Genomic DNA, 21,154 nt, shown 5'->3' with positions numbered 1-21,154 from the left:
AACACATTCCATGCATGGCCCATGTGCTGAGCTTTGTTGTATAGCAGTTTTTTAAAAGCATACCCTGACTTGCTTGACCTGCTTGCCAAGGTACGGCGTGTCAGCGCACATATCCAAAAGTCTTCTCAGGCTTTCGTCGGACTAGCTTTGCTGCAGCAGCGCTTTCATTTGCCTGATTTGTGACCTGCCCACACGCTATAATTCGACCTATAATAATAGTAGTAATTTTTTCTATAGCGCCAATATATACTGCAGCACTTTACATTTTAGATGGGACTTGTACAGATAGACATTACAGAATAACAATGATCACATACACAACAGATACCAAGAGGAGTGCGGGCCCTGCTTGCAAGCTTACAATCTATGAGAAAAAATGGAGACCCGAGAGGTGGATGGTAACAATTGCTTTTATTGTTCTGACCATCCATAATGTAAGCAATTGGGTGTTCATGTAAAGCTGCATGAATCGGTTACCAACCAGTATGTGTTAAAGTACAGACACCGAGGGCTATTATATGCATAAAGTGTATGAGAACAAGATACAAGGATCCTGGTTATGAAGAAAAGTTTGAATGCGCAACACCGGGATAGTTAGATAAAAGTGTTGGAGGTAGGTGGTTCATATGTTGGCAAGGCTTAGTGAGCAGCAGAGAGCAGTGTCTGAATTCCAACTTTTCAGTGCTCGTCAGAGTAACATTCAGCCCCCACACATAACTGCCGAATGGGTGTGGATCGATGACCTTTCTGAGGTTCTTAAACTTTGAGTACTGCACCAAGATGGTGAGCACTGATGACTCTATTGTCAGCGTAACCATCTCGCTCCTCTGTCTATTAAAAACATTCGCTGCAGAATCTGTTAGGAAGCTTTGAATGCTGAGCAGGTGGTTATGAAGCAAGATTTTACAGTGGCTGGTACCATACAGCCCAGCCTCACACAATATTCTCAAGCCACATTGGGTGATGACGAGGAGGAACAGGAGTTTTTGGTCTGTGCTACAGAGGGGACTCCCAAACCCAGCTTCATGCCTGTCCTGCATGGAAAGCCTGAAGAGGAGGAGGCGGCTGTGTCGTGAGGAGGAAAGGATGGTTAGTGTTCTTCCTGGTGAGGACACTGAACATTTGACTCTTGTAGCCTGACACACATGGCAGAGTTAATGTCGAGATGCCTTTTCCAAGACCCTTGCGTGAAAGACGTTTTGTCCACCATGAAATACTGGCTGTGCACCTTTCTTGACTCAAGGTACAAGGAGAAATTTTCTTCTCTCATGTCGGAGGCAGACGTTTCATTTTCAGTGCATGTATGCCAGAGGGCTGTTGTGGTAGACTTGCTACAACGATTACCCAAAGACAACACTGCTGGCAGAGGTACCGGATCTTTTCACCCGCAAGGAATACAGGGGAGGGCCAAGCACACCAGGTGCAACTCGGGAGGGGTGTGGATGTCCACCAACTGGGCCATTTTCATGAGACCGTCCCATTAGCAAGGGTGATCTGTGGGTGTAACTATGATGAAGAGGGAGAAGTTGACCAAAATGGTGAAGGACTACTTATGTGACCATACCTGCATCCTTCCTGATTCTTCAGTGCCCTTTAAATATTGTTTGTCCAATTCCACATTTGGCCCGAAGTCTCTTTGTAGGTGCAGTCATGCCCTGCCGCGATTGTGTTGTCCGAGCTGGTTTTTGGTCTGGCTGTTGTAATCATAATGGATAGGTGCACATGCCTGTCAACAGAAAATGCCGACAGGCTGACTCTTCTAAAATTGAACAAGGGCTGGATTTCCGGCAAATTTGTACGCCCTACGGAGGACAGCAGCATAATGTAAAAGGGGAAGTTGTCTTAACATTCATCCCTTACTATCCAAACCCATTTTGTTCATGAAATCGCCGCCTCCTCCTGCAACGTGTACTTGGTGGTCATGTATGTATTCCTTACATGACTGTTTTGTACTTTGTGCAAAGTTGGCACATTGTGCAATGGTGAAACTTGTAATCCCTATCAATTGCCTTGCTGACACACTCAAACAGCGGAGTAATGAACATTATTGCCCCTGCTAAATTATCACGTAAGATTATCTCTACCTGGATTGCACCGCTCACACAACTGCTAGATAAATATTAGGTATTTTAAGCAGTAGAGGAGGAATATTGTTTAGCAATTAGATTTTAAAATAGTTGTTACTATATGCTGGCACTGAGGAGTATTATTTTGCGGTTAAAAAGAAAAAAAAAAAGGCTGCTACACAGGAATTTTATGTAGCTCTAAAAAAAAAAAAAAATGGTTTTGTATATGCTGTTACTACTTAAAAATCAGCTATTTGTAGAGGGAAATATTTATGTTTTGGTAGTGGATGAAATCCTCCCTATTTCACCCTAATCCCACAGTCTGTTCCTAATACCAACTACTATACAACACAGTGGAAAATAGCAGAGATCTGCAGCATGTACTTGCACTGATGAGAACGCCCAGGTGCCTGCCTTTCACTCTTCCTCCTATTAAATCTCCCTACTAAATCCCCACGTAACAAAGAAGTGATCTTGACAATCTTCAGCTCTTAAAAGAGCTTTTACGAATGAATAACGCTCACTGTAACCTCCTATCACTCTCCCTACGCTGTTTCCGCACAAGATCGCGCCAGCAGCCTATTAAATAGTCCCTATGACGCTGGAAGGCCAGCCAATCACGGTAATGCCACACCAAAGATGGCGCCGGCATTACTGTGATTGGCAAGCCAGCACAGCATGTTCTTTGGCTGAAAATAAAGCGCCAAACATGCTGGGCGGGTCACTCGAATATGCTGAGGCGAACATGTAATTACTCGCAGAGTAATGAATAGCCCCAATACCATACTATTCCATGCGAGTAACGAATAGTGCTGAATGTATTCACTCATCGCTACTCGTAATGATCCCTTCCCGCATCCTTCCAATCAAAAGTAAGTGCGCGACGGGTAATCGCTGCAATTCAGGAACTTCTGCACCTGCTGAGGACGGCTGCTCTGTCCTCACAGGTTGTAATCCCAAGAAATGCTGAAGTAGGAGCCAAATGGTTCTGGGTTTGGAAAATCATCTGTTACGATCACAGAACTGTTTAAAACTGTGAACCGAATATTTAACCACAGCTTCCAAAGGATTGTTCAGAACATGCTCATGTAACGTAGCGATTAACCGCTGGCAATAACGTCAGCGGAAGCCCCTGTGTTTAAAGGGGGTTGTTGTCGCCTCACACTCCCAACCGCAGGTTAAAGGAACGGAGCAGTCTGTACCAAAGTTTAGGGATGCTGCACTCCGCTTCCCCTGCCGTTTTCTTTTTGGAGAACATGTTGGTAGTGTCTCACTCTGCAGCTTTACTCCCATAAGTGTTGTCAGAGCTGGTTTACAGGATCCCCATTTAGATGATCTATCCTTAGACCCTCCTTGCTTTTCAGGGTCGCACTCTCAGTTCCACACCGATCAGCCAAGGCGACGTGGCACTCGAGTGTTGTCACTTCCAATAGTAGCAGACGCCATGCAGGTATCTGGAGCAGTGATGAGGCGGCAGTTTTTGTATGATCGCTGGGACCCCATTATGCAGCGGAGTGTTGGGGGTGGGCATCACAGTATTAATCAGCGAGCTTGCTCGGATAAGGTGTTATCCGAGCATACTCAGGTGTGGAGAGTGCCTTTGACATGATCGAAAAATATATGTTCGAGTCCTTGCTGCTGTTCAACAGCCACAACACATGAAGGGATTGCCTATCAGACGTGGGGACTCAAACACATTTTTCGAGCACTCAGAAGACACTCGGTTAGTGCACAAACATGGCAGATAACATGTTAACAGAGTATGCTCACTCATCACTAATATGCAGCCCCTTTATTCACTGTTCCTTCTGCCAGGAGCCCTGTATAACCTCTGGACACCAGACATCTTGGCTCCCAGGTTTGAGGTCTGAAATCTGCAATGTAATGTGTTGGGCTAGCAGTTCTTTTCAATGTTAAATCCATGTGACCTTCCAAACGTTAGAACATGGCAGACCTCCCCAGTCACCTTCAGCTTGTTCGCATCAACTTCCAAAAATGGGCAATGTTCTTGAGCACAAATAGACGCCTTGACCTGTCTGTAATTTCACTTGACAGCTGAATTATGAGTTCTGCTCCAGTCCTGGAACGTTTATTACCTGCATGGCTGGCACATCAAATTGCTATATGCTGTGCTTCCCAGGACGCCGTCTGTGGGCGCTCATACTGATAGCAACATGTTATTGATTTTTGTTCTGGTGACCCACCATTAAGAGCCTTGGGGAAATCTATAACGGACACGCTCTTTTGTGTAGAATAAAAGGGTCTGGTGCTAGAGACCCTGCTATAAACGTGTCCGGAATAGATAGGAAGTCATTGGTTTATTTCCTCTTAGTCCATCCCATTAAAAAAGTAAACTATTAGAAGTTTTTATATATATATATATATATATATATATATATATATATATATATATATATATATATATATATATATATATATATATATATATATATATATATATATATATAATATATATAATATATATATGCCCCTTAAACCACCTGTAGATCAGCGGGTTCCGAGTTTTGCAACCTCCACCTATTGCTCGGTTCCTACATGATCGCACACAATGCATTTATATAGACTTTAATTTAACACCTGCACTGCTGTGCAGCAACTGAACAAAGGGGTCTGTCTTAGGACACAAACCATTCAACAGGGTGTTTAAGGGGCTGCAACATATGTAGAAGGGGAGTAAGAAGAAGCCTCCGACAGCAACTTATCTTCCTCAAGAACTTGAGGGTCAAGTATTGAATTTCAGCATGGCCATTCTGTCCCGAGCTACCAGTCTTCTTATATTTTGTTTTCTTCTTAAAGCCCTGCAGAAATCTGAGAACGAGGTGATCGCCATCAAAAAGCAGAGCGAGGGCTTGACAAAGGAGTACGACCGGCTGCTGAGCGACCACGCCAAGCTGCAGGTGAGACCGTGGACCTTACTAGGACATCCTCACACACCATGGTGGATGCAGACGTCACACTTCATATACATACACCCGTCATATTCAGAATTCATCTGGATATTATTTCACCACTTGTGTGAATGTTATCATAAGAGAATTGCAGCTTTTCTATTTCTACATGCCTTAGATAACAAGTCCGGTGTTTGGTACATGGACTGTCCGCTCGGCCTTCTGTGTAAGACAAATGAATGTATTAATCTTGTTTCATTCACCGGGACTGATTACCAAGTCAGAGCCATACAGAGCAAATATAGCTGCACAGAGGCCTATGTTGTTTGCTAGAACTGAACGCCAGAAGTCAGCGCTGGTGTCCTCACCCCGGACTGATAGACTAGTTCTTTCGGATTCTGGCTAACATAACCAATGGTGCCTCCTATACATCTGTGGTGAGGAATACAGAAGTTTTGGAAATGCCTATATAAATGAATAGGGTGTTCGATTTGCCTCCGCAGCGTTGAAGGAGCACAGGGGTATGGATACAGATCAGTTTCAGAGCAGCACTTGCAAGCTGTGTAGAAAGGAGCTTGTAAGCGCTGCCCTTCTGATAGACTGCAGAGGTGACCGGTAACCTTGTTTTCACAAGCACGTTGCTATTTTACCTACTTATGATGAGAGAACCCCAATGTAAGCATTGCATGTCATATGGCATATTCACATTATGCTCCACACCTTTACTATACAGGCAGGTCATGAGAATATGCTGACATGGCAGCCCTGACGTCACACATGTGTAGTGTGCTCTGGGCAGGGTTTTGGCCCAGGTGCCATTCTCTTGACCAGCAGAGCCCACTATCATGTTTTGCCCCCAACCTTTTATGGGCTGCCAAATGGTTTCACATACAATCACAGGGAATACAAATAGGGAAGAAAGTCTATTAAACTTTTTCCCAAGTGTTAGCTGCCAGTCATACAGTCCCGGCCTCAAGTTTCTGTAAATCTGTGACCTCCCCTGGTGCCGCTAATCCATCAAGTAGCTACCATCATCAAGGGGGCCTCGGGGGGCAGGTGATGCCCCATCTGCTGGAAGGTGAAGGTCTTTGATAATGACAAGATGTCTGGATTTGAGCTTCTCCAAACAGTTTGATCATGTTCATTCTTCATGGTATTCAAATACCGTCCCAAGAAGGACAAAGTGTGAACTGGCCACAGAGTCTTTGACATCCAAGGCTCATTGATGCATGTAGGTAGGGAGTGAAGGCTAGCCCATCTGGTTTGACCCCATACAGTATTTGCTGTGATGGAAAGGTGTCTGAACATGCAGAGCACCGCATCTTGCTGTAAGTTTGGCTATGTACCTACAGACTGGTCTGAGGGCCCGTTATTACACCTGTCCACTGCTGAAAGTGCTCAACGTGGGCATGTGGGCACCAGAACTGGACCATGGAGCAATGGAAGGGTCCTGGTCTACATCAGGTTGGAGGCCAGGTACATGAGCGTCACTTACCTATGGAAGAGATGGCAGCACGAGGCACTGCGGGAAGAAGGCAGCATGATGGGCAGATGTTCTCCTGGGTCTGCTATCATGTGGATGTGATATGTGCCACCTACATAAGCTCTGTACAGGAGGTGTTTGAGGAACATGACAAGGACCAAGCTGATGACTTTTTCCCAAATTCCCCAGATTTTTGTGGCATGTGTTGGAAAAGAAAAACAGTCCGAGCCACTGAGGTCGCACCTCACAACTTACAGGATCTGCTGCCGGCGTCCTGGTGCCGCATACCACAGGACACCTTCAGAGGCCTAGTAGGAAACATCACAGTGAATGTAGACTTAGGACACAGCACAGACAGGAGAGTTACACTTTCCTGCTATGTTGACAGATGATCTGGCCTCTCCATCTAACCAATGGTGTATAAGGAGTTAAATAGCGCTGCTCTTAAATAAGGCTTCTGCTCTATATCACATTTCAGTCCTAGCTAAGGGAATAGAGCTCAGCTGCAGTACCAGGAACAGCCTGTGGTTAGAAGTGGCGCTATTTCAGAAAATAAGTCCCTTGTGAAAAACTCCAGAAAAAAATGAAATGCTAAAATTACATTAATTTTTTCTAAGCCTCTGATTGGAGGTGCTGACCACACACAGTCACCTTCAGCGCATGTGCCGCCCTGCCTGTCGTGTAGGAATTTATTTTTCTCTAGTAACCCCCCACGACAGCACACCTGGAGAATGTTACCCCTTTCCTAATAGGGACCGGAAATGACAGAGGTTAAATAACCCCTCACTCATCCTCCCCTCAGTGTTATTATAAAGGACCACAGGAGAAGGAATGCTTCAAATTATATTCTTTCCAGAAGGTATATTAAGCAAAGGGAGGGATTACTCCTGCTGTCGTGGTGGGTTACTAGAAACCGAATAAACGGTAAGAATAATTCTATTTTTTTTTTAGTCACGAGTTAAAGCCATGGCTAAAGTCAAGCTAGGTGTTAGTAATAAAGATAAGTCACAGTGTCAGAAGGAGGGGACACTCCTGTTACACCCAGCGTGATAGGGAGCAGCTATTTACAAGCCGCCAGTCTCCGCCAGCGTGGAGGGAGAGGAATGTGGAGGACAGACAACGCTCTGCTCCCGAGGAGGAGCCCACCTACACTCAGATGTGCCCACACACAAGTCATTGACTCGTCCTCTTCTGGCAACCTTGTGTGTTTGTTTGTGTTATTTGTGTAGCTGGAAATATTATTCCTGTGTCGGCTGTATTGGCTATATTCCACCAGCTCTGGTGTTATTTCTGTGCATCTACTGACTACTAGCATTTGTGTGTGTGTGTGTGTGTGTACATATATATCTATATCTATCTCATACCTGCGAGGAGATTTGACACTAATTTGCATAGTATGGCGCTGCCTAGTGTTTAAAGTGACCAGTATTGTGCACATCCATCTACTGGGCTGAGTGCTGGTGGACGCACATGCTCCGTCTCTCTACAAGTTAGCCAATAGATGGCTCAAGCACGGCACAAGCTATTTCTATTAGTTGCTGCTGCCAATCTTATTACACACTTGGTCAAAATTGTTGGTACCCCTTGTTTAATAACAAAAACCCACCGTGGTCACAGAAATAACTTGAATCTGACTAAAGTAATAATAAAAGATCTGTGAAAATGAAAGTCAGACATTGCTTTTTAACCATGCTTCCACAGAATAAAAAAAAAAATAAATAAAACTCATGAAATAGGCCTGGACAGAAATGATGGTACCCATAACTTAATATTTTGTTGCACAACCTTTTGAGATAATCGCTGCAATCAAACAATTCCTGTAACTGTCAATGAGACTTCTGCACCTCTCCACAGGTATTTTGGCCGCTCCTCAAGAGCAAACTGCTCCAGTTGTCTCGTGTGTGAAGGTTGCCTATTCCAGATGGCATGTATCAGCTCTTTCCAAAGATGCTCAATAGGATTTAGGTCAGGGCTCATAGAAGGCCACTTCAGAATAGTCCAATGTTTTCCTCTTAGCCATTCTTGGGTGTTTTTAGCTGTGTGTTTTAGGTCATTATCCTGTTGCAAGACCCATGACCTGCGACTGAGACCAAGCTTTCTGACCCTGTGCCAGACGCAGCAAAGCAGCCCCAGAACATAACAGAGCCTCCTCCATGTTTCACAGTAGGGACAGTGTTCTTATCTTGATATGCTTCATTTTTCCATCTGTGAACATAGAGCTGATATGCCTTGCCAAAAAGTTCCGTTTTTGTCTCATCTGTCCATAGGACATTCTCCCAGAAGCTTTGTGGCTTATCAATATGTAGTTTGGCAAATTCCAGTCTGGCTTTTTTATGATTTTTTTTTTTTTTTCTAACAATGGTGTCCTCCTTGGTCGTCTTCCATGAAGTCCACTTTGGCTCAGACAATGACGGATGGTGCGATGTGACACTAATGTTCCTTGAGCTTGAAGTTCACCTTTAATCGGTTTAGAAGTTTTCCTGGGCTCTTTTGTTACCATTCGTATTATCCATCTCTTTGATTTGTCATCAATTTTCCTCCTGCGGCCACGTCCAGGGAGGTTGGCTACAGTCCCATGGATCTTACATTTCTGAATATGTGCAACTGTAGTCACAGGAACATCAAGCTGCCTGGAGATGGTCTTATAACTTTTACCTTTAACATGTTTGTCTATAATTTTCTTTCTAATCTCCTGAGACAACTCTTTCCTTCGCTTCCTCTGGTCCATGTTGAGTGTGATACACACCGTGTCCCCTAACAGCACAGTGAGCATCTGTAGCCCTATATACAGGCCACTCACTGATTCCAAGATTATAGACACCTGTGATGTAGTTAGTGGACACACCGTGATTTAACATGTCCCTTCTGTCACATTATTTTCAGGGGTACCATCATTTCTGTCCAGGCGGATTTCATGAGTTTTATTTTTTAAAACATTCTGTGGAAGCATGGCTGAAAAGCAATGTCTGACTTTCATTTGTTCCTTTTCATAGATCTTTTATTTATTACTTTTGTCAGATTCAAGTTATTTCTGTGACCATTGTGGGTTTTTCTGTCATTAAACGAGGTGTACCAACAATTTTGACCACGTGTGTAGATGGATCTACTTTTTATTATATACATTTTGAACCCCAGGTGGCGCTACATTATTGTAAGAAAATGTAATTCCTACTGGAGTCAAGGAAGAGATGTGTAAGGAGCGGGGCAGGCATCCCCTTTAGCAGTTAACTATTAGGATCATCCAAAGAGTTTGTCCTTGAGGGAAATGGGTTGTAAAAGAAGAAACAAAACTAGTTGACTATAGAACTAATTATTACAAAATTTCTGGACTCTGAGAACTGCTGTATGAGCCTTTCCCCAGCTGGACAATACCGATATGAGGGGCTAGACTGAGAGTGTGCCGCATGTAAACACAGGAGAGATCTGTGCTGCTGAATTCATGCTGGGTGCCATGTAAGACTGATTCCTGTATATAAGGGAGCAGTAGGAAAACGCGGTAGAATCTACACCTGTCTCTGCATTGTCCGACTGCTGCTGGCTCTGTACAGCATGTAGTAAGACTCTCTCTTTACCCTTTACTAGCGACCGTGCCCTTCTCACTAAAAAAAAAATAAATAAATAAAAGCCATTAGGATTTTTTTTACTATTTAATCTGAGTGCAGCATTTTGTAGTGGCAGAGATCCTGATTCAAGCGATGTCACTTCCTGGGCTGCTTGTTGTAGTTTCAATAAAATCATTTTTTTTCAGTAGGGGATTATCACTACAGGACTAGTTGTCTCATGCCTCCTAGTCCTCCTGCTCTGTGTACCTACCACTGTCAGCTTCTGCCTATGCACAGTATTAATGTAAAGCTGACCGGTGTTGGTGGGGTTATACAGAGCTCGGCATTCAGAGAACTGCTAGATCTGCAGCAGAGAAAAGTGACTTTATCAAAACTGCAGCTAGCAGCCCAGTAAATGATGCTTTGCGGGAATCTGGGTCTCTGCCCCTAAATTATGCTGGGGTAGCAAAAACCTAGTGACAAATTTCGTTTAAGGCAACTTGCCTTGCAAAAAAAAAAAAATGCCCTAACATATGTCTATGTTGAAAGAAAAATAATAATAATAATAAAAAAAAAAAAAAGTTATGGCTTTTGGAAGAAGGGAAGGAAAATATGAAGGTGTAAAAATGACAATTCGCCTGAACAAGAAAGTGATAAGGTCCTTGGTGAGAACAATACCCAATACCTACTGTACACCATCAGAAATGACATTGAGCAGAGACGATCACTGTGACCAGTTTAGGGATTCCCTGTCGAGCTGCCCCACTGTCTATTTTAATTGTTCGCGTTGGATCACTCTAATCACCCAGAGTTACAGATCAGAGAGACGCCACGTTATTCCAGAACAGATCAATACATTTTTATTAGCGGTTTGGATGGGGTTTCCGATTTCTGATATTGATCCGCTCTGCACCTCCTTCTAAACTAGTGCCCAGATACAGAATTCCTCCTGGATCACATGTACAGCATTACCAGCTGATGTATATATATAGTTTGTCATGGTGGCTCTATGTAGTCTCCCAAGCCCCATATGTGGTAGCGGTAGCCGCCTCGGAGAGGAGCCATTAACCAGCGACGATAATGTTGCAAACTGTAAAGCGCTGCAGAATGTTAGCGCTATATAAAAATAAAGATTATTATTGTTATTAGCACTGAGGTGGCTTGTAATATTACTACCAGCTCTGGGCATCGTATGACACAAAATGAGGGGCTTACAAAGTGTAAACCTTCCTATAGTGGCAGCCCAAGCTTTTGGCATGTATCTAGCTTTGAAGAACTTTCTGGCTGGCTTTTGCCTTTTTTTTATTTATTTATTATTTTTTTGAGCCATTTTTATTTCCAACATAAGCAAGAAACAAACGGCCCTCATTACAAATGGACTCGAAATACACGGTCGGGTCTATAAGTGTGTGGATAATTACAGATTTTTCATCTTTATCCACTAGTCATGGATTTGCTCCATACTCGTACTGGTGAGCCGAGTGTAGACTTCCAGCTTTTTGTCAAGTGGCTTTATAGGAGTATTACACGCCAGGTATAGATGCAGACTGCTCCGGTCACGTAACTACAGCTCACGGGGGGCCATACAAGCCCACTAAGGGTGCAGAGACCTACTGAAGCGATTCTTCAACACAAGATCTGTGTTTTCTTTAGTCTTGACACAAAAAGAAAAACAGATCTTCTTGTCTGCTGCAAACAATTTACCTCTGTTTGTAATTTACCTCTATTAGAAATTTCTTGTAATTTCTTGACTCTGACATACCCATTGTACAGTGCTCTGCTGTCTCCCACAGTCTTATAAACCATGTAAGCCCCAGCGGTCCCTAGCAGTCGGCAAGTTATCACATACTTTTTCTTTCTTTACAATGTTCTTGCCCCCATCGCTCTGGTACAAGTTAATCTTGGATTAATCTCTCTTGTTCTTGGTGTCTGTTTTTAGATGTTCAGTAGTCTAATCCTTCCTTTCTAATGACTGTTGCTGGTTGTTTACATCTTCAGATAAATATTTAGCATTTCCATTCATAAAAATGTCTCTTGTAGACTTTAACCCCTTCACCCCCAAGGGTGGTTTGCACGTTAATGACCAGGCCAATTTTTACAATTCTGACCACTGTCCCTTTGAGGTTATAACTCTGGAACGCTTCAACGGATCTTGGCGATTCTGACATTGTTTTCTCGTGAAATATTGTACTTCATGATAGTGATAAAATTTATTCGATATAATTTGCGTTTATTTGTGAAAAAAATGAATATTTGGCGAAAATTTTGAAAATTTCGCAATTTTCCAACTTTGAATTTTTATGCCCTTAAATCACAGACATATGTCACGCAAAATACTTAATAAGTAACATTTCCCACATGTCTACTTTACATCAGCACAATTTTGGAACCAGTACAGGGGTAGCACTGCTGCAGCCAGGCATGTCCTCTGAAAGCCGGAGGAGTGACTGCTCCAGTAAGGAGGGAAATAGGAGAGCAGTACAGGCCAGACAGGTGCTGGTAGTGGGGGACTCAATTATTAGGGGAACAGATAGGGCAATCTGTCACAAAGACAGGGATCGTCGGACGGCGTGCTGCCTACCTGGCGCTCGAGTCCGACACATCGCTGATCGGGTGGACAGATTACTGGGAGGGGCTGGTGAGGACCCAGTGGTCATGGTGCACATTGGCACAAATGACAAAGTTAGAGGTAGGTGGAAGGTCCTTAAAGATGATTTCAGGGAATTAGGCTGCAAGCTGAAAGCAAGGACCTCCAACGTGGTATTTTCCGAAATACTGCCTGTACCACGTGCCACGCCAGAGAGGCAACGGGAGATTAGGGAGGTTAATAAGTGGCTCAAGAATTGGTGTAGGAAGGAGGGGTTTGGGTTCCTGCAGAACTGGGCCGACTTCTCAGTTGGCTACAGGCTCTACGCTAGGGACGGGCTGCACCTCAATGGGGAAGGGGCAGCTGTGCTGGGGGAGAAAATGGTTAGAAGGTTGGAGGAGTGTTTAAACTAGGGATTGGGGGGGGGGAGGGTATTCATTTTATAGGAGGAGAAGATAGTGCAGATAGAGACCTGGGCACAAATAAGGAAGTTGGGGGTGGCGGTGGCATGGGGGGTGGGGTTAGAACAGTTAGTAATTTAAGAAAGAATAGAGGTACAGAGAGTAACATCAAGTGCATGTATACTAATGCCAGAAGCCTCGCCAACAAAATGGATGAATTAGAACTAATGTTGTTGGAGCATAATTATGACATGGTGGGGATATCTGAGACGTGGCTGGATGCGAGCCATGACTGGGCTGTTAACTTGCAGGGCTATAGCCTGTTCAGAAATGACCGTACAGATAAGCGAGGGGGAGGGGTGTGTCTATATGTAAAATCTTCCTTAAAACCCATCCTGCGTGATGATATAGGTGAATTTAATGAAAATGTAGAGTCCCTGTGGGTGGAGATAAGGGGAGGGGGAAAAAATAATAAATTACTGATAGGGGTTTGTTATAAATCTCCAAAAATAATGGAAGCAATGGAGAATATCCTCGTAAAGCAAATAGATGAAGCTGCAACTCAAGGAGAAGTCATTATTATGGGGGACTTCAACTACCCTGAAATAGATTGGGGAACAGAAACCTGCAGTTCCAGCAAAGGTAATCGGTTTTTGACAACTATGAGAGACAATTACCTTTCACAACTGGTTCAGGACCCAACAAGGAGGGGGGCACTGCTGGACCTAATATTAACCAACAGGCCAGACCGCATATCAAATATAAGGGTTGGGGGTCACTTGGGGAATAGTGATCACAAAATAATAAGTTTTCATGTAACCTTTAATAAGATGGGTAGTAGGGGGGTGACAAGGACACTAAACTTCAGGAGGGCAAATTTCCAATGGATGAGAGAGGATCTTGGTGCAATTAACTGGGACGATATCCTGAGACATAAAAATACACAAAGAAAATGGGAGACGTTTATTAGCATCCTGGATAGGACCTGTGCACAGTATATACCGTATGGGAATAAACATACTAGAAATAGGAGGAAACCAATATGGCTAAATAGAGCTGTAAGGGGCGCAATAAGGGACAAAAAGAAAGCATTTAGAGAATTAAAGGAAGTAGGTAGTGAGGAGGCATTAAATAAATACAGAAAATTAAATAAATTCTGTAAAAAGCAAATCAAGGCAGCAAAGATTGAGACCGAGAGACTCATTGCCAGAGAGAGTAAAAATAATCCCAAAATATTCTTTGACTACATAAATAGTAAGAAACTAAAAAATGACAGTGTTGGCCCCCTTAAAAATAATCTGGGGGAAATGGTGGATGAGGAAAAAGCCAATATGCTAAATGACTTTTTTTCATCAGTATTTACAAAAGAAAATCCCATGGCAGACAAAATGACTAGTGATAAAAATTCCCCATTAAATGTCACCTGCTTAACCCAGCAGGAAGTACAGCGGCGTCTAAAAATAACTAAAATTGACAAATCTCCGGGCCCGGATGGAATACACCCCCGAGTACTGCAGGAACTAAGTACAGTCATTGATAGACCATTATTTTTAATCTTTAAAGACTCCATAATAACAGGGTCTGTACCACAGGACTGGCGTATAGCAAATGTGGTGCCAATATTCAAAAAGGGGACAAAAACTGAACTCGGAAATTATAGGCCAGTAAGTTTAACCTCTACTGTGGGTAAAATCCTGGCGGGCATTCTAAGGGATGCTATACTGGAGTATCTGGAGAGGAATAACCTTATGACCCAGTATCAGCACGGGTTTACTAGGGACCGTTCATGTCAGACTAATTTGATCAGCTTCTATGAAGAGGTAAGTTCCGGACTGGACCAAGGGAACCCAGTGGACGTAGTGTATATGGACTTTTCCAAAGCTTTTGATACGGTGCCACACAAAAGGTTGTTACATAAAATGAGAGTAATGGAGATAGGGGAAAATATGTGTAAGTGGGTTGAGAGCTGGCTCAGGGATAGGAAACAAAGGGTGGTTATTAATGGAGCACACTCGGACTGGGTTGCGGTTAGCAGTGGGGTACCACAGGGGTCAGTATTGGGCCCTCTTCTTTTTAACATATTTATTAATGACCTTGTAGGGGGCATTCAGAGTAGAATTTCAATATTTGCAGATGACACTAAACTCTGCAGGGTAATCAATACAGGGGAGGACAATTTTATATTACAGGATGATTTATGTAAACTAGAAGCTTGGGCTGATAAATGGCAAATGAGCTTTAATGGGGATAAATGTAAGGTCATGCACTTGGGTAGAAGTAATAAGATGTATAACTATGTGCTTAATTCTAAAACTCTGGGCAAAACCGTCAATGAAAAAGACCTGGGTATATGGGTGGATGACAAACTCATATTCAGTGGCCAGTGTCAGGCAGCTGCTACAAAGGCAAATAAAATAATGGGATGTATTAAAAGAGGCATAGATGCTCATGAGGAGAACATAATTTTACCTCTATACAAGTCACTAGTTCGACCACAGAATACTGTGCACAGTTCTGGTCTCCGGTGTATAAGAAAGACATAGCTGAACTGGAGCGGGTGCAGAGAAGAGCGACCAAGGTTATTAGAGGACTGGGGGGTCTGCAATACCAAGATAGGTTATTACACTTGGGGCTATTTAGTTTGGAAAAACGAAGACTAAGGGGTGATCTTATTTTAATGTATAAATATGAGGGGACAGTACAAAGACCTTTCTGATGAGCTTTTTAATCATAGACCGGTGACAGGGACAAGGGGGCATCCTCTACGTCTGGAGGAAAGAAGGTTTAAGCATAATAACAGACGCGGCTTCTTTACTGTAAGAGCAGTGAGACTATGGAACTCTCTGCCGTATGATGTTGTAATGAGTGATTCATTAATTAAATTTAAGAGGGGACTGGATACCTTTCTGGAAAAGTATAATGTTACAGGGTATATACACTAGATTCCTTGATAAGGCGTTGATCCAGGGAACTAGTCTGATTGCCGTATGTGGAGTCGGGAAGGAATTTTTTTCCCCATGGTGGAGTTACTCTTTGCCACATGGGTTTTTTTTTGCCTTCCTCTGGATCAACATGTTAGGGCATGTTAGGTTAGGCTATGGGTTGAACTAGATGGACTTAGTCTTCCTTCAACCTTAACTATGTAAAAAAAAATTTTTGTGATGGAGTTATAAGGGTTATAAGTTGACCAGCAATTTCTCATTTTTACAACACCAAATGAGATGTGGTCCCTAAAAAAAAAATGAAGTCATTTTGAGGGGTCTATATGATAGAAAATACCCAAGTGTGACACCATTCTAAAAACTGCACCCCTCAAGGTACTAAAAACCACTTTTAAGAAGTTTATTAACCCTTCAGGTGTTTCTCAGAAATTTTTGGAATGTTTAAATAAAAATGAACATTTAACTTTTTTTCACAAAAAAATTATTTCAGCTCCAATTTGTTTTATTTTACCAAGGGTAACAGGAGAAAATAGACCCCAAAATTTGTTGTACAATTTGTCCTGAGTACGCTGATACCCCATATGTCGGGGTAAACCACTGTTTGGGCGCATGGCAGAGCTCGGAAGGAAAGGAGCGCCATTTGACACTTCAATGCAAAATTGACTGGAATTGAGATGGGACGCCATGTTGCATTTGGAGAGCCCCTGATGTGCCTAAACATTTAAACCCCCCACAAGTGACACCATTTTGGAAAGTAGACCCCCTAAGGATCTTATCTAGATGTGTGGTGAGCACTTTGACCCAACAAGTGCTTCACAGAGGTTTATAATGCAGAGCCGTAAAAATAAAAAATCATATTTTTTCACAAAAATGATCTTTTCGCCCCCATTTTTTTAATTCCCCAAGGGTAAGAGAAGAAATTAGACCACAAAAGTTGTTGTGCAATTTGTCCTGAGTATGACGATACCCCATATGTGGGGGTAAACCACTGTTTGGGCGCATAGCAGAGCTCGGAAGGGAAGGAGCGCTATTTTACTTTTCAATGCAAAATTGACTGGAATTAAGATGGGATGCCATGTTGCGTTTGGAGAGCCCCTGATGTGCCTAAACATTAAACCCCCCCACAAGTGACACCATTTTGGAAAGTAGACCCCCTAAGGAACTTATCTAGATGTGTTTTGAGAGCTTTGAACCCCCAAGTGTTTCACTACAGTTTATAACGCAGAGCCGTGAAAATAAAAATTCTTTTTTTGTTCACAAAAATGATTTTTTAGCCCCCATTTTTGTATTTTCACAAGCGTATCAGGATAAATTGGACCCCAAAAGTTGTTGTCCAATTTGTCCTGATTACGCTGATACCCCATATGTGGGGGGGAACCACTTTTTGGGCGCATGACAGAGCTCGGAAGGGAAGGAGCGCCATTTGGAATGCAGACTTAAATGGATTGGTCTGCAGGCGTCACGTTGCATTTGCAGAGCCCCTGATGTACCCAAACAGTACAAACTACCCACAAGTGACCCCATATTGGAAACTAGACCCCCCCAAGGAACTTATCTAGATGTGTTGTGAGAACTTTGAACCCCCAAGTGTTTCACTACAGTTTACAACGCAGAGCCGTGAAAATAAAAAATCTTTTTTTTCCCACAAAACTTATTTTTTGGCCCCCAGTTTTGTATTTTCCCAAGGGTAGCAGGAGAAATTGGACCCCAAAAGATGATGTCCAATTTGTCCCTGAGTACGCTGATACCCCATATGTTGGGGTAAACCCCTGTTTGGGCACATGGGAGAGCTCTGAAGGGAAGGAGCACTGTTTTCCTTTTTCAACGCAGAATTGGCTGGAATTCAGATCGGATGCCATGTCCCGTTTGGAGAGCCCCTGATGTGCCTAAACAGTGGAAACCCCCCAATTATAACTGAAACCCTAATCCAAACACACCCCTTACCCTAATCCCAACAGTAACCCTAATCCCAACAGTAACCCTAACCACTCCTCTAACCCAGACACACCAACCCTATTCCCAACCATAAATGTAATCCAAGCCCTAACCCTATCTTTAGCCCCAACCCTAACTGTAGCCCTAACCCTAGCAATAACCCTAGCCCTATCACTAGCCCTAACCCTAGCCCTAACCCTAGCCCCAACCCTAGCCCTTGCCCTAACCCTAGCCCTAACTCTAGTCCTAACTCTAGCCCTAACCCTAACCGGAAAATGGAAATAAATACATTTTTTAATTTTTTTATTTTTCCCTAACTAAGGGGGTGATGAAGGGGGGTTTGATTTACTTTTATAGCGGGTTTTTTAGCGGATTTTTATGATTGGCAGCCGTCACACACTGAAAGACGCTTTTCATTGCAAAAAATATTTTTTGCGTTACCACATTTTGAGAGCTGTAATTTTTCCATATTTGAGTCCACAGTCATGTGAGATCTTGTTTTTTGCGGGACGAGTTGACGTTTTTATTGGTTACATTTTCGGACACGTGACATTTTTTGATCGCTTTTTATTCCGATATTTGTGATGTAGAGTGATCAAAAACCAGCTATTCATGAATTTCTTTTGGGGGAGGCGTTTATACCGTTCCGCGTTTGGTAAAATTGATAAAGCAGTTTTATTCTTCGGGTCAGTACGATTACAGCGATACCTCATTTATATCATTTTTTTTATGTTTTGGCGCTTTTATACGATAAAAACTATTTTATAGAAAAAATAATTATTATTTTGGTATCGCTTTATTCTCAGGACTATAACTTTTTTTTTTTTTTGCTGATGATGCTGTATGGCGGCTCGTTTTTTGCGGGACAAGATGACGTTTTCAGCGGTACCATGGTTATTTATATCAGTCTTTTTGATCGCGTGTTATTCCACTTTATGTTCGGCGGTATGATAATAAAGCGTTGTTTTTTGCCTCGTTTTTTTTTTTTTTTTTTTTTTCTTACGGTGTTTACTGAAGGGGTTAACTAGTGGGGCAGTTTTATAGGTTGGGTCGTTACGGATGCGGCGATACTAAATGTGTACTTTTATTGTTTTATTTTATTTAGCTAAAGAAATGTATTTATGGGAATAATAATTTTTTTTTTTTCTTTATTTAGGATATTTTTTTTATTTTTTTTTTTACACACGTGGGGAATTTTTTTTTTACTTTTTTACTTTGTCCCAGGGGGGGACATTACAGATCATTGATCTGGCAGTGTGCACAGCACTCTGCCAGATCGACGATCTGCTGTGCAGGGCTGCAGGCTTACCAGCGCCTGCTCTGACCAGGCACTCGGTAAGCCACCTCCCTCCCTGCAGGACCCGGATGCCGCGGCCATCTTGGATCCGGGACCTGCGGCGAGGAGGGAGGTAGGAGACCCTCGGAGCAACGCGATCACATCGCGTTGCTCTGGGGGTCTCGGGGAAGCCCGCAGGGAGCCCCCTCCCTGCGCGATGCTTCCCTATACCGCCGGTACACCGCGATCATGTTTGATCGCGGTGTGCCGGGGGTTAATGTGCCGGGGGCGGTCCGTGACCGCTCCTGGCACATAGTGCCGGATGTCAGCTGCGATAGTCAGCTGACACTCGGCCGCGCTCCCCCCGTGAGCGCAGCCGATCGGCTATGACGTACTATCCCGTCGAGGGTCAGATAGGCCCAGGTCACCTCGACGGGATAGTATGTCTAAGGTCACAGAGGGGTTAAGGGTATGTGCACACGCTGTGGATTTTGCTGCAGATCCACAGCGTTTCCGCAGCAGTTTCCCAAGAGTTTACATTACAATGTAAACCTATGGGAAACCGAAAACGCTGTGCACATGCTGCGGCGAAAAAGGCGCGGAAACGCAGCGGTTTACATTCTGCAGCATGTCACTACTTTCTGCGGATTCCGCAGCGGCTTTACACCTGCTCCAATAGAAAACTGCAGGTGTAAAACCGCAGTGAAATCCGCAGTAAATCCGTGATAAATCTGCAGCAAAAACGCAGCGTTTTTGCCCTGCAGATTTATCATTTCCGCAGCGGAAAAATCTGCAGAGGACCATTATAAGTGTGCACATAGCCTAAGAACGATCAGCCTACCTCCTCAAGACTGTCTAAAGTTGTGACATATTTAAGTGCCCAGAGAAGCAGAGAACATCTATACAGAGTGACCAGATGAAAATAACCCGACCTTGGCTTGCATTTTCTCCAGGTAGACCCGATGACCATGTAGGAACTTCCTCCAGGGAACTCTTAAGTATAGAGTATTGAAAAGCCTTGGTGAAACCATTGTAGTTTCCCAAATGTGATCTTCCAGAACTGAAAGCCACACGTCAGCAGCTCGTGATCATAAGTTCTTCCCACCATTCTCTTCACATGTAGTACAGTCCTACCCTCTAAGGTAGCTCCACAATCTCCTGCATTGACCTCTAACTAGGCAAGCTCCTAAGCATGGCTGCAGCATTGTGACACTTTGGCATAAGCAGTGTAGTTTTTCCACTTTAAGCTGAACTTTTGAGTCAAATCCTTTCATACGCCTCTGATCTCCTTAATTAAAATTTCATGGAATATTTAATTCTGCACTCAAAATTGTCGGCATCCTTCTCTCTTGTGTCCCAGTTAACCAAGCGTGCAGATATTATACATATCATAGGATGGCCTTACTGATTTTCCTATTATGGAGAAGCAGCCATCCGTGGAAAATTTTGCCGATGTTCTTATTCATCAGTGCCGGATACAAAAACACGTTAGAGTAATTACATCTATATAAAAGTAACCTGGTAGTGGTGGCGTAAAAAACATTTGCCAAGTGCTTTAGTCATTGTGGGATATACATGTTCAACCCCCACCTGGTTCTCTGGGTAATAGCGGAGATGACCATATTGTATTAGTGCATACTCTATCGGACCACTGTATATCGATGCATAGGACCCAATCTGGCAACTAGGTCAGCAACCTGTGGCCAACAGATGGAGCCATGCAAACCACCGCTTACCTGAAGGCCTCTTCAGCTCCTCTTATGATAAGCCGGCCTGGCGACACATCATCTATGTTACTTGACGTCGCACAAGGCTGGTTTATGAGAAGAGTCGACTGTAAAATGCGTCTAGTGGGTCTGGTTCTGTCTCAGAAGAGGTAAGTTGGTTCTGGTGCGTTTATGAACATGAGAAATGAGTCTGCGTTCACCTAGACTTATTTCTTGCCTCCTAATTTTTGATAAACCCAACTTGATCCTTGTTGATCACTATGGGAAGAATGCAGAAAATCTTCTT

At 43.3% G+C, this 21,154-nt stretch overlaps 1 protein-coding gene across 3 annotated transcripts in view; it reads left to right on the top strand.

The window, feature by feature from the left end:
- BCAP31 (B cell receptor associated protein 31) overlaps window positions 1–21,154 on the top strand; it is a 64,796-nt gene that overhangs the window by 37,943 nt on the left and 5,699 nt on the right. For all 3 annotated transcript variants that reach the window (XM_077283793.1, XM_077283792.1, XM_077283794.1), the window contains exon 7: window positions 4,884–4,984. In XM_077283793.1, coding sequence (XP_077139908.1) covers window positions 4,884–4,984 — 101 coding nt within the window. The remainder of the gene's footprint in view (window positions 1–4,883; window positions 4,985–21,154) is intronic.

The sequence above is a fragment of the Ranitomeya variabilis genome, chromosome 2, assembly GCF_051348905.1.
Source record: "Ranitomeya variabilis isolate aRanVar5 chromosome 2, aRanVar5.hap1, whole genome shotgun sequence".
Lineage (NCBI taxonomy): Eukaryota > Metazoa > Chordata > Amphibia > Anura > Dendrobatidae > Ranitomeya > Ranitomeya variabilis.
Note: the sequence above shows the minus strand (reverse complement) of the source record. Positions and strands in the feature narration are given on the sequence as shown.